The following is an 11,128-nucleotide window of genomic DNA, read 5'->3' as shown; positions in this document are numbered from 1 at the left end:
CAAGGACAGAATTAATGATGGGAGGGGGAGAGAAAGGGAGCAGCAGAGAGGGATGGAAAAAAGGATGGGCAACGGGACAGAGGGTTATAAAGAGAGAAGACAAGCAAGAAGGACTGAGAAGCACAGATGGAAAGGTACAGGGAAAAGTACAGTGAGATGGAGGAAGAAATAGGAAGCAAGACAAAAGGACAGAAACAGGAAAGGAAGAAGGAAGGATAAAGATGGAGACAGGGAGTGGGACATAAGGAGAAAGAAAGTCAGGACAGAGAACAGGGGAGAGGGATTGAATAATATGGAGAGATGCAGACTGGGACAAAGAGATGGAGAAGGTAAAAACAGGCCATGGTCTGGAGGACCTGTTTCTGACAGCCTGTCACTCCTGATGTCACTTCCATGGCCTCAAAAATAGGACATAGCATAAGACAGAGGCACAAGAGAGTGAAGGAAAAGGCACAGGGAACTTTTTTTAAACGGAAAAAATTAAAAACGAGAGCAAAACAGTAATGGAGAATGGGATAGGGATGGGGAGCAGAACAAGAGAGGAACAAGAAGAAACAGGAAACAAAAAGAAATCCCCATTCCTCTCTCACAATCCTGGAAAAACAGCCTGCCTATTGCTTCTTCAGAAGGAAGGGGATAAACCACATGGGACTGTTGTTACTGCAAGATGACTGCTGTTACTGCTACTTGCTTTTCCTTCTCTATTAGGAAGTGTGCAGAGACTCATTTTTTCCAAGGCAAAATTAACTTTTGTTAATCTCAGCTGCTGAGATTTCCTAGACAGCCTTACAAACAGAACATTCCCCATGCTAGGTGGAAGATCAATACAGATATTTAGGAGGGATTTTTTTTTCAAGTCTGCTTTCTTCTCAGATAAAGGTTACTGTTTCTGCCTTCCCTTTCACTGAGTTGCTGAAGTAATTCTAGGTCTTCCTTGCCTCTTTTACCCTTCTCTCTTTCTATTCTTCACCCACCCTACTTGTTTATGTCATTCTCTCTTGACAGTCTGTTGGGCTAAGAAAACTTAACCCAGGAACAAAACGCTCTTCACTGAGCTGGTGCACTGCAGCTTGCTCATCCTGAAAAAGCTTTCTAATACTATTGGCTGTATAAACTCTGTTGGAAGGCTGCTAGCTATTTGCACAGCTTTCTCCAGGCTCCTCTGTAGTGAGAGACCAATTTATGCCAGTTTAGCACGGGTGACTACAGTAAATGAAGCCTTAGGCCCACATGAATTGTACTTTAACCTTTTTTTTTATCTATTAAAAAGTAACCAGTAGATAAGGAAGTATAAGTAAAACTTTAACTACAGGATATTCTGTAACAAAAGATATGGAAATGTCTCAAGACACGGACAAAAAGGATGCCTGGAGGCTGCGGGAGCAAATCAGAAGAGAAGGCCCCAGGCTCCGTGAACAGGATTCATAAGCATAAATGCCATCAGGAAATCAAGCAGCCTATAGAGACTATAAAATCCAATAACAATCAACAGGCAAGGTTGCTTTTCAGAGGCACCTAGTTTGAGTTGTAACTACTATGACATATTAAACATAGTAGAAGAAGGAAGTCTGATTCTTTTATGAAAGTGGAACCTAGGAACGAGACCTGCTGAGGCAACATCCATGTAATTCCTACCACAAGCTAGATGGCGATAGTGTAATTCCTACAACACCTCTCAGCATCCAAGCTCCAGCCCCAGCTGCAACTTTTTTGTTGATTGTAACTAGTAACAGTGATAATGATAATTTTACTCCAAATGACCAAGCAACTGACCTGGAGAGGAGCCAGATCTCTCCAGTGGGAAGGATTTCTCACTTAGCATGGAAATGGCTGAAGAAGGAATCCAGCAAAGAAGCGTGTGCCCCAGTGTGTGTGTTTGTGCGTGTGCGCGTGCGCATGTCCATGCACAACTGAACAGAAATCCAAAAGCTTGAGAACATTATCAGCAGAAAGAAACAAACTGTACCTGTCTTTGTTAAGATACATAAGGTTAGTGCAAGAGATACAAAGAAACAAAGTATTTATTGTTAAAAGCTTTTCTACGAATCACTCTGCATCATACAATGAAGATATGGTGGCTACAGAGTAGAGGAGGGAGCTCCTCTCTGTCTCTCTCTCTCTGTCTCTCTCTCTCCTCCCCCCCCCCCCGCCCCCCATATTTGCTCACTCTCACAAACCCACAGTTATATTTTTTTAATGGAGTTCCTTTCTTCAATGAGATTGAAAAAGGTGTTTATCATACAGGATCTGGCAGAACAGATACATCCTATTAAACAACAGAGCAGTTACAGAAAGGAGACCTCTTTCTTCAGGAAAAAAAGAGCTTTCTTTTCCCCCTCATCTCTTTGCACTGCCATAGAAGGGTTCTCAACACAAAAACAGGCCAAAAAACCCCAAACAATACCCGACTAGCATTTTGGCAAAATTAGGAGCCCTAGGATACGTACCAATATTGATATATGCACCTTCACTCAGCTTCCACTGGATGAATTCTAAACAATGTGGTGTAAAAAACCTGCCAGCTGAAACAATGTCGGCACTACAACTACCAACCCCGCTAAGTCAAGCAACTGAATCCCTGTTGATGACAGTGGAAGATGTTTTGGCAATGTGTCTCAAAGTTCTTTGCAGAACATTTGGTTCTGTCCTGCGCACCCATTTCCCAGGCTCCATGCACATTGAGCCTGGCTCTCTCCCACATGCTCTCTACATGTATACACACACACGCACACACACACACAAACCACACCACCTCACACGGACTGTGCTATTTCCAACAGCGCTCTGCATGTTATCCTGTGCTACGTCTTACTGGCACTTCAGTGACACTGTTCCATCTTTTTATTTCTTTTTCCACTGGCTGTATTATCTCTATTCCATTATCTAACATTTGTTTTCCCTTTCATTTCTAAGGAACACTTGGTCTGAATCCTGACTTGTGGCCAACAGCACAAAAGATTAAAAAGAATGTTTTAAACCTGCCATGTCAACACTTCAGCTCCAAGATTATTTCCCATCTACTGGCACTCCAGAATTCTGTTTTAGCCCTTTCCTAGTTGGATACTATATTTTCTAACCATCTATATTATCATCTATACATTAACTACTTCCATGCACAGAGTATTTTTTTTCAGTATGCACAGATGTGTTTTGTCCTGTGGCAGCAACTGAAGACCCCAAAACATCTTGTCATCTTTTATACACACAAGACAACCATCCTGAACTTAAAATGAATTTATCATTCACAATCTGCCACGATTACATGCCTGTTCAGTACCACTGCCTTTCATTTTTGTATGCTCAAGCCACATTTGATCCAGTTCCTCCCAGTATTGCTCCTTATTTCTCTTCAAACACAATTTCTCTTTTTTGCAAACAAACAGGCTCCCAGTGGTACTCCTGGACAAAAATTCTGTGTCTCTTCAGTAAAAGGCCTGAACTGCTTCTGAACATAGGAAAAAGGCATAAAAATCTCAAATCCCAGTTTAACCGAAGGAAAGACACCGGACAGCTGTTCCTAGGACTCACTGTTGGTGACTATTTTTATGTACAGTAGGAATGTGGACTGTGGGATCTAAGAATTTAGATTTTAGATTGCCATCTACAGTGGCCGACTCATGCGCACGTACAGACACACTTCAGTATACCGCTGGTGCTTAACATAGCTTCACCTTCCAGGGATGCTGTTGTGAACACTGGGCAGCAATATCACATTAGTTTCGCTAATTTGCACTGAAAGAGACTTGGAAACAGATCCATCCAATTAATTCTACAGAGACATTCTAAAAGCAGGCTGGACTCCATTATGTTGCCAGCTGTGGCACATGACTGAAATTTCTCTGTACAAATATCTGCCACTTTAATGGGGAAGTTCTCAAAAAATCAGAATTCCCTGGCAGACATCCTGCAGGCATTTATCCTACTCCCATGCCCTTCTCATATCCTTGTGTATCTTTCTCTGCATTTCTTATTCCTGGAGACTGAATGCATCCCCTGAATGTAGCTGCTCTGTTTACCACACACAGAAAAGAGTTTTATACACTGGACAGCATGCACACAACTGACACAGCAGCGTAATAAATATGGAAGCACAGTAGCAGATGACCCCCACTGTTTTCCCTCATAATGCTTGCTTGTAGTCCAATTAGTGGAGTCCTAAAGTAAATACAATTTCAAGTTATTCACTGTCTGGCAGCCTCACAGCCCCTCACTATACTCAGTTTAAGACTGCAGGATGTCATGTTTTAGTGTAAAAAGAGTTTATAACAAAAAAAAGTTCCAAACGAAGCCATTCCCTGTAAAAGGCCTCAGGCAAAGAGGTACAGCTATGCTTTTTCTCACACCAGTGGTTTTGCATGATGGTACTGCCATCGTATGACTGCAATCAAATGTAAATTTTCCAAGACACCTCTGAACACAATGGACAGAGTAAAAGCTATGGCACTATTAATGTGAAAGCAGAGGTATTAAATAAAAGGGTGGAAGAGAAGACTGTCTCTTCTGTGACTGGACAGAAGAAACTCTTAAGTTCAACTAAGAAAGAAATTGGCAAAGATAGCAGAGGAGAAAAGGACAACACTACAGCAAAATGCATTATTCACAAGAGCTGCCTCCCGTACCACATGTGAATTTGATTCTCTTTCCAAGATAGCAAAAGAAAGGAGATGAAAAGGAGTATCCTAGAGGAGGATTTTGAGTGCCATATAATCTGGACAGAAAGTTATACTTTGGCAGCTGCTTTTTGGACTAGAAGTCATATTGGGCCATTAATTACAAACTAATCTATGCACTACCAAAAATGAGGGGGGGAAGGATTTAATGAAGATGTCCCTGCTTCCAAGTAAATATGATATAAATTCCCATAGTCTGAATTTGTCATGCATTTACAAAGAAGATGGTTTCCTAGGGATATGTTCTCTGTGCTATTCAAGGCCGATTGATAGTGCTTTATAACTCAGCAGCATCCTATATAACCAGTATGTATCATGTATGGGGGAACTAAATAATTCCTAGTAAGAGGCAATTCACCTATGATCAAAATGTGAGACCAGTCCAAGGACTCTGTTAACATCTTGAAGTAAACTGCCACATTGCATGAAGTTAAGCTTCTTGGATTCTGCACCAACTTAACAATTAGCAAAGTTCTTTTCAGGGCTGATTCCTATTGGTACATAGAGAAACATTTAAGAAATCTCATATTTTACATATATGCTTATTGTTAATGCCTGCTGTGTTCAAGGCAGGTATCAGCAAAGCACCATTAAGTTTTCATTTTCCCCGGACTCCTCATTTCTTGCTTCAACCTCACCTTTGCTAACACCACTGATATTAAGGATGCCTAAGAAGCTCTTATCCCAGGGATAATTGTCTTCCTCTCAGTACAGCACATTAATCACACCCATCTAGTGATACATAATTCAGTCTACCTTTCACTGCAGGGGCAAGGGAAAGAGGGAGTATTAGAGTTTAAAAAGAGGTGTCCTGACTATACTTCTTTCTTCCAGAGGGGCTCTTCATTCCAGGAATGAAAATCCTCCTAGTTTGTTCTTTCACATGGTAAGATGGCTTCTTGCACTGCTCCAGCTGGAATAAAAACTCTATTCAGGAATATAAAGCATTCCACAGCTATAAGAAAGACTATCTTGTCTAATTCCACAGAAGTTACTATTTGAGACTCTTAGGTAACATAGGATGAGAACTGCATTTATTTCTCTAAATCTGTAGTCTCTTATAACACCTATCTCAACCTCCCCCACGGATGCCACCCATGATTCTATGCATAGCCCATTAGGATTTGCTGTGTAGTGTCGGAACTTTCCACTAAAACTTAATGATGCGCGTTGATGAATGAACCTTTAATCTTCTTTAACACTGACACTTGTATGGTGCTGTCTCTGGCCTGGAATGGTTTGAGACACCCCCCATGGGCAAGATTTTCAAGGGTCACTCTAAAGCTGGTGTTCTGACTGGTGTGTTGATGGTACATTCTCATCCAGTCAGGAAGCAGGTCCATGTGTAACAGTGAGCTAAGTAACACTGAAAAGTCCACTGGTTTGGTGATCATGATGCCAATGGGACCTTGTGAGCAGTACTTATGTGTTGCGCACTCCCAGAGATTGTTCCAGTTCCTGCCGGCGCTGCTGGATCTGAAAGAAAAAAAACAACTGTACAGTTCAGCAGATTCAATTGTTCAGTGGCAGAAAGATTCATTTATAAGCCAGCAGTGTGGATAATTCCTTCATACCTTGCAGTAGAAATATCTGCTCACAGCCTCTTGAGACCATGGCTCGTGATAAAATTCAGCTCTGCGTTCTTCCTCTGGGTTTCCAACTACATCAGTCATCACCTGTGACAAAAATAAAAACATTTTTCACTATAGTTCTTATACCACATAGAGAAGCATTCAGATTTACCTAGAGTCAAATTTTTTCTACACTACTACATTAAAAATGTTCAGGACTGTTCTCTAAACCCAAAGTAAATGGACAATGAGTGGCATGTGCGCTGACTACCAAAACAAGATGGTCACATACAAAGGGTCAACTGGGAACAGCTCCTAACCTCTGCTCCTCAACTGTACCAAGGAATAATTCTAGACACTAGTAGTTGCCCAGGATAATTACCACGATCTCCAGTGATTTAACAGCATGGACAGTTTAGTTCAAGTGCCCAGGAAGAGTTCCCTGGCACTGTATATTTTATTAGCCTATGTATCCAAAGAACCTCAGCAGTTACCCATGCACAGGGTAACAGCTTGAAATGGTTAAGGTATTCACATTAGATTGAAGCACAACTCTATACCAGTGTTGCCCATATCTCAAAGCATATCTGACCTTGATTTCAAGGGAAGTTCTGATGGGGAAAGCATTAAGGAAGAATAATTCTTTTGAAATGTGAGGAACAGAAAACCCTAGTAATTCCAAAGTCCTGCGCTGACTTTGCAGCCTCTACACAACTGCCAAGAAAGCAAGGTTTGAAAAACCAGTAAGTTGTTTAAGGAATTAGTGGATGGGACCACCTGGAAAACTGCCCTTAGGGACAAAGGAGCTGAACAGAGCTGGCAGCTCTTTAAGGACATTTTTCTTAGTGTGAAAGAGCTCTAAATTCCCATGTGTAAGAAACTGGACAAGGAAGGCAGGAGGCTGGCATCGATCAGTAAGGACATCCTGGTCAAACTAAAGTATAACAAGGAAATGAACAGGCAGTGGAACTTGGGACAGGTATCTTGGGAAGAATAAAGGGATGCTGTCCAGATGTGTAGGGATGGGCTCAGGAAAGCTAAGGCACAGCTGGAGCTGCATTGGCAAGGGATGCAAAGAATAAAAAGAAGAACAACTTTTACAGGTACATTGGCCAGAAAAGGAAGATTAAAGAAAACGTACCCCTTCTCAGTAAATAAGACAGGAGAGCTGGTGGTAACCAATATGGAGAAGACTAAGTTAATCAACAAAGTTTTCTACCTCAGTTTTCAATGGTAATCTCTCTTCCCACATCTCTCAACCCCCTAAACCTCAAGGGGGCAAGAGGTCACTCCCATTGTAGGAGAAGATCAGGTTTGAGACCATCTGAGGAACATGAACATACACAAGTCCATGAGACCTGACAAAATGCAGAGGGAACTGGCCGGTGTAGTCATTAAGCCACTCTCCAACATATTTGAAAAGTCAAGGCAGCCAGGCAAAGTCCCCAGTGACTGGAAAAAGGGAAAAATCACACCTGTTTTAGAAAACGTTAGAAAGGAGGACCCTGGGATCAGTCAGCCTCACCTCTGTGCCTAGTAAGATTATGAAACAGATCCTCCTGGAAAACATATCAGAACATATGGAATGCAGGGAGGTGATTAGAGACAGCCAACACGGCTTCACCAAAGGCAAATTACAGAATCACAGAATGATCTCGGCTGGAAAAGACCTTGAAGATCATCCAGTCCAACCATGAACCTCACACTGACCATTCCCAACTCCACCAGATCCCTCAGCACTGGGTCAACCCGACTCTTCAACCCCTCCAGGGATGGGGACTCCACCCCTGCCCTGGGCAGCCCATTCCAACGCCCAACAACCCCTTCTGCAAAGAAATGCTTCCTAAGAGCCAGTCTAACCCTGCCCTGGTGCAACTTATTGTGCATGACTAATCTAGTGTACTTCAATGCTGGAGCGACTGCAGTGGTGGGTAACAGAAGAGCAACTGATGTCATCATCTGGCTCAGGGCAATCCTCACTCTCAGTATAGACGAAGGATGTGAGGATGATGGATGGATTGTGAGCAGCCCTGCAGAGAAAGATTTGGGGCTACCAGTGGACAAAAAATTAGATGAGTCAGCAGTGTGTTCTTGTGCACTTGCACCCAAAAATCCCGTCATATCCTGGGCTGCATCCAAACCAGCATGGCCAGCAGGGCGAGGGAGGGGATTGTGCCCCTCTACTCTGCTCTTGTGAGGCCCCACCTGGAGTGCTGTGTCCAGCTCTGGTCTACAGTATATAGACAGACATGGCCCTTTTGGAGCAGGTCCAGAGGAGGCCACGAAAATGGTGAGAGGGCTGGAACACCTCTCCTATAAGAGATTTGGGATTTTTCAGCTTGGAGAAGAGAAGGCTCTGGGGAGACCTTATTGCAGCCTTTCAGTACTTAAAGGGGGCTGCAGAAAGATGGGGAGAGACTTTTTACCAAGGCTGGTAGTGACAGGACAAGGGACAGTGCTTCTAGACTAAAAGATGGTAGATTAGATATAAGGAAGACTTTTTTATGAGGGTGGTGAGACACTTGCCCAGAGCAGCTGTGGCTGCCCCCTCCCTGGCAGTGTTCAAGACCAGGTTGGACGGGGCTTTGGGCAACCTGGGCTAGTGAAAGTGTCCCTGACCATGGCAGAGGGGTTGGAACTAGGTGATCCCTAGTCCCTTCCAACCCAAACCATTCTGTCATTCTCTAAAAAAATAAAATTATGATAACTAAGTCTCTGACATCATAAAATCAAGGGTAAATATAAAACTATTAGCATCTTTTGCAGAGTAATATTGTGCAATCACAATTCTGGTGCCAGCAGGGCAGAACATTATGTGACTGGTTGTCAGTCGGGGAGAACACTGAACAACTGTTCTATATATGCAGTTAGAGAAGCTCCACAACACTTTCATTTGTAAGATCGTCAAGCTAAAGGCTGCCTTATTTAAACATTCTTTCAGATGCTTGTCCCCTTTTGAATACAATATAAATAATAATAATCTTAACAGTAGATAGTTTGAAGACTATTGACTAACAAGCTAGACATTTATATTTGAAAGACACAATTATTAAAATAATTTAATTATTAGTACAACTGGTTTTGAGGCATCTGAGTTAAAGACACAAAGTGCGAAACTTTATGAGGAACAAATTACTCATTTTCGCTGGCAAAAAACTGAACTTCTTGGGTATCTCAAAGCTAAACTCAAAGGCAGCTGATATTTCTTGGGCCTATTCTTAAATAAGATTAAATGATGAACTAACAGAACACCCTAACTGTTTTACAGGATACTCCTGATGAATTGTATATAGCTTTAATTTTATGGAGTACACCAACACAGCCCTGCACTTTGATCTTACTACCTGACCCCAAATTCACCTACCACCCCCATTAAGCACCACTGTTCCGCTGGAAGTGGAATACAGCCTCAACTGTCTTTCCCACATACTGTCTGCTCTGGGATTGCAGTATTCCACTCATTGTCTGTCTTCCACCAATTTTCCATCCTGGATGTTTTAGCTATACACTCTATATATGTTTAGATAAAATTCTTACATTCTGGTTCCACTATTCATTCTTCTTCAAACCTTAGCTCACCTTAAGATCCCTACTTTGGGACCGGAGAAGGTCTTGGATGTATCCTTTGGGATCTTTGGAGAAACTCAGCATGAAATCACGTTGTATTTTTAACTGATTTATGGATTCGATTGTCTCATGAATCTGACAGAAAAAAACAAAGCAGATGTTACTTAAGTCCTCCCATGCTCCAGTGCCCTGAGGTCAGCCCCATTAGATCTTTGTATTTCTTGTAATGTAAAAAGCTGTGCAGGTTTCCATGGCTTTTTCCTTTCAAACAGGGAGTTAACTGCAATCCTTCAATTACATTTTGGTTTCACTTGTACTTCTGCAATACAAGTATGTACAGGATTCTTCTTCACTTCCTGCGCTGAACTGCTGGATAGCATGCTATATACAATATTGAAGGGCTAAGTCATGTCACTGCACAATGTAATCATTTCCTGTGTATAATGAGTCCTTCTGCCAAGTTTGGGACTTTTTGGAAAAGGTGCTTTATAAATATGTCTTTAAACAGCTGCAAGAAAGCAGCTATTCCCCTGGTTACTCATCATCGTATCCTCAATACCCTGCTGTGATCCTTAAAATTTCTAGTGATTGCTTGATCAAGTCCATGTTAAATGAACTCACATCACAGCCATGACTTCTAGACTTTTTCTTACAAGAAAGCCTATTAAAGTCACAATGGCTCAGTGTGAACAATGAGAAATCAGGAGTATGGAAGGTTTATAGAAAGTGAGCCATATCTTCAGAAATATTATGAAAGACATGAGCATTAACCAGTAGGGAATAATGAAGACTCCAAAGAGAATCAACATCATATAATCATCTTGAACAACAAAATCAAGTATCATTAGTGGGAGGACAGTTAATGAATCATTTGTGCATACACACAGAAAACTTTTGCTACCCTGTTCCTCTAAAATGCCCATTTGAGAATGTAAACCTATCTTGTTTAATTTGATGGATACATCTGTTTTGCCAGAACAGCTAATGTGGCCAGGCACATGGGAGAAAATAATCCTTCCCTGATCTGGCTATGCCATCAAGGCCACTAGTGTAGGCACAACTATGTGGTATGTTAACTGAAGGAAGGTGCTGTCAACTTAAAACCATTCGGTATTTGGGAAAATGATGTAGCCATGCTGGAGAGAAATCTGCTGACGTGCACCGAGTTTCCACTAGAGGACTCTGTGGCAGCACAGCAACACACGGTACAGCTGATAACAATGCAGCAGTAGATGCCTGTTCACCTAGAAGTGGCTTCAGTAACTTCACCAATCACAGTTTGTCCTCTGCTGTAGCAAATGCTCAAAAACGAGGTGATAC

At 42.0% G+C, this 11,128-nt stretch overlaps 1 protein-coding gene across 2 annotated transcripts in view; it reads right to left on the bottom strand.

Annotated features, from left to right (window-relative positions):
- Positions 1 to 2,163: 2,163 nt before the first annotated feature.
- SMARCD3 (SWI/SNF related BAF chromatin remodeling complex subunit D3) overlaps positions 2,164 to 11,128 on the bottom strand; it is a 70,985-nt gene continuing 62,020 nt past the window's right edge. For both annotated transcript variants that reach the window (XM_074900862.1, XM_074900863.1), the window contains 3 exons: positions 9,821 to 9,943; positions 6,245 to 6,346; positions 2,164 to 6,146 (listed from right to left, as the gene is read on the bottom strand). In XM_074900862.1, coding sequence (XP_074756963.1) covers positions 6,093 to 6,146; positions 6,245 to 6,346; positions 9,821 to 9,943 — 279 coding nt within the window. In that variant the 3' untranslated portion in view covers positions 2,164 to 6,092. The remainder of the gene's footprint in view (positions 6,147 to 6,244; positions 6,347 to 9,820; positions 9,944 to 11,128) is intronic.

The sequence above is a fragment of the Athene noctua genome, chromosome 2, assembly GCF_965140245.1.
Source record: "Athene noctua chromosome 2, bAthNoc1.hap1.1, whole genome shotgun sequence".
Classification (NCBI taxonomy): Eukaryota; Metazoa; Chordata; class Aves; order Strigiformes; family Strigidae; genus Athene; species Athene noctua.
This window is presented reverse-complemented; position numbering and strand designations above follow the sequence as displayed.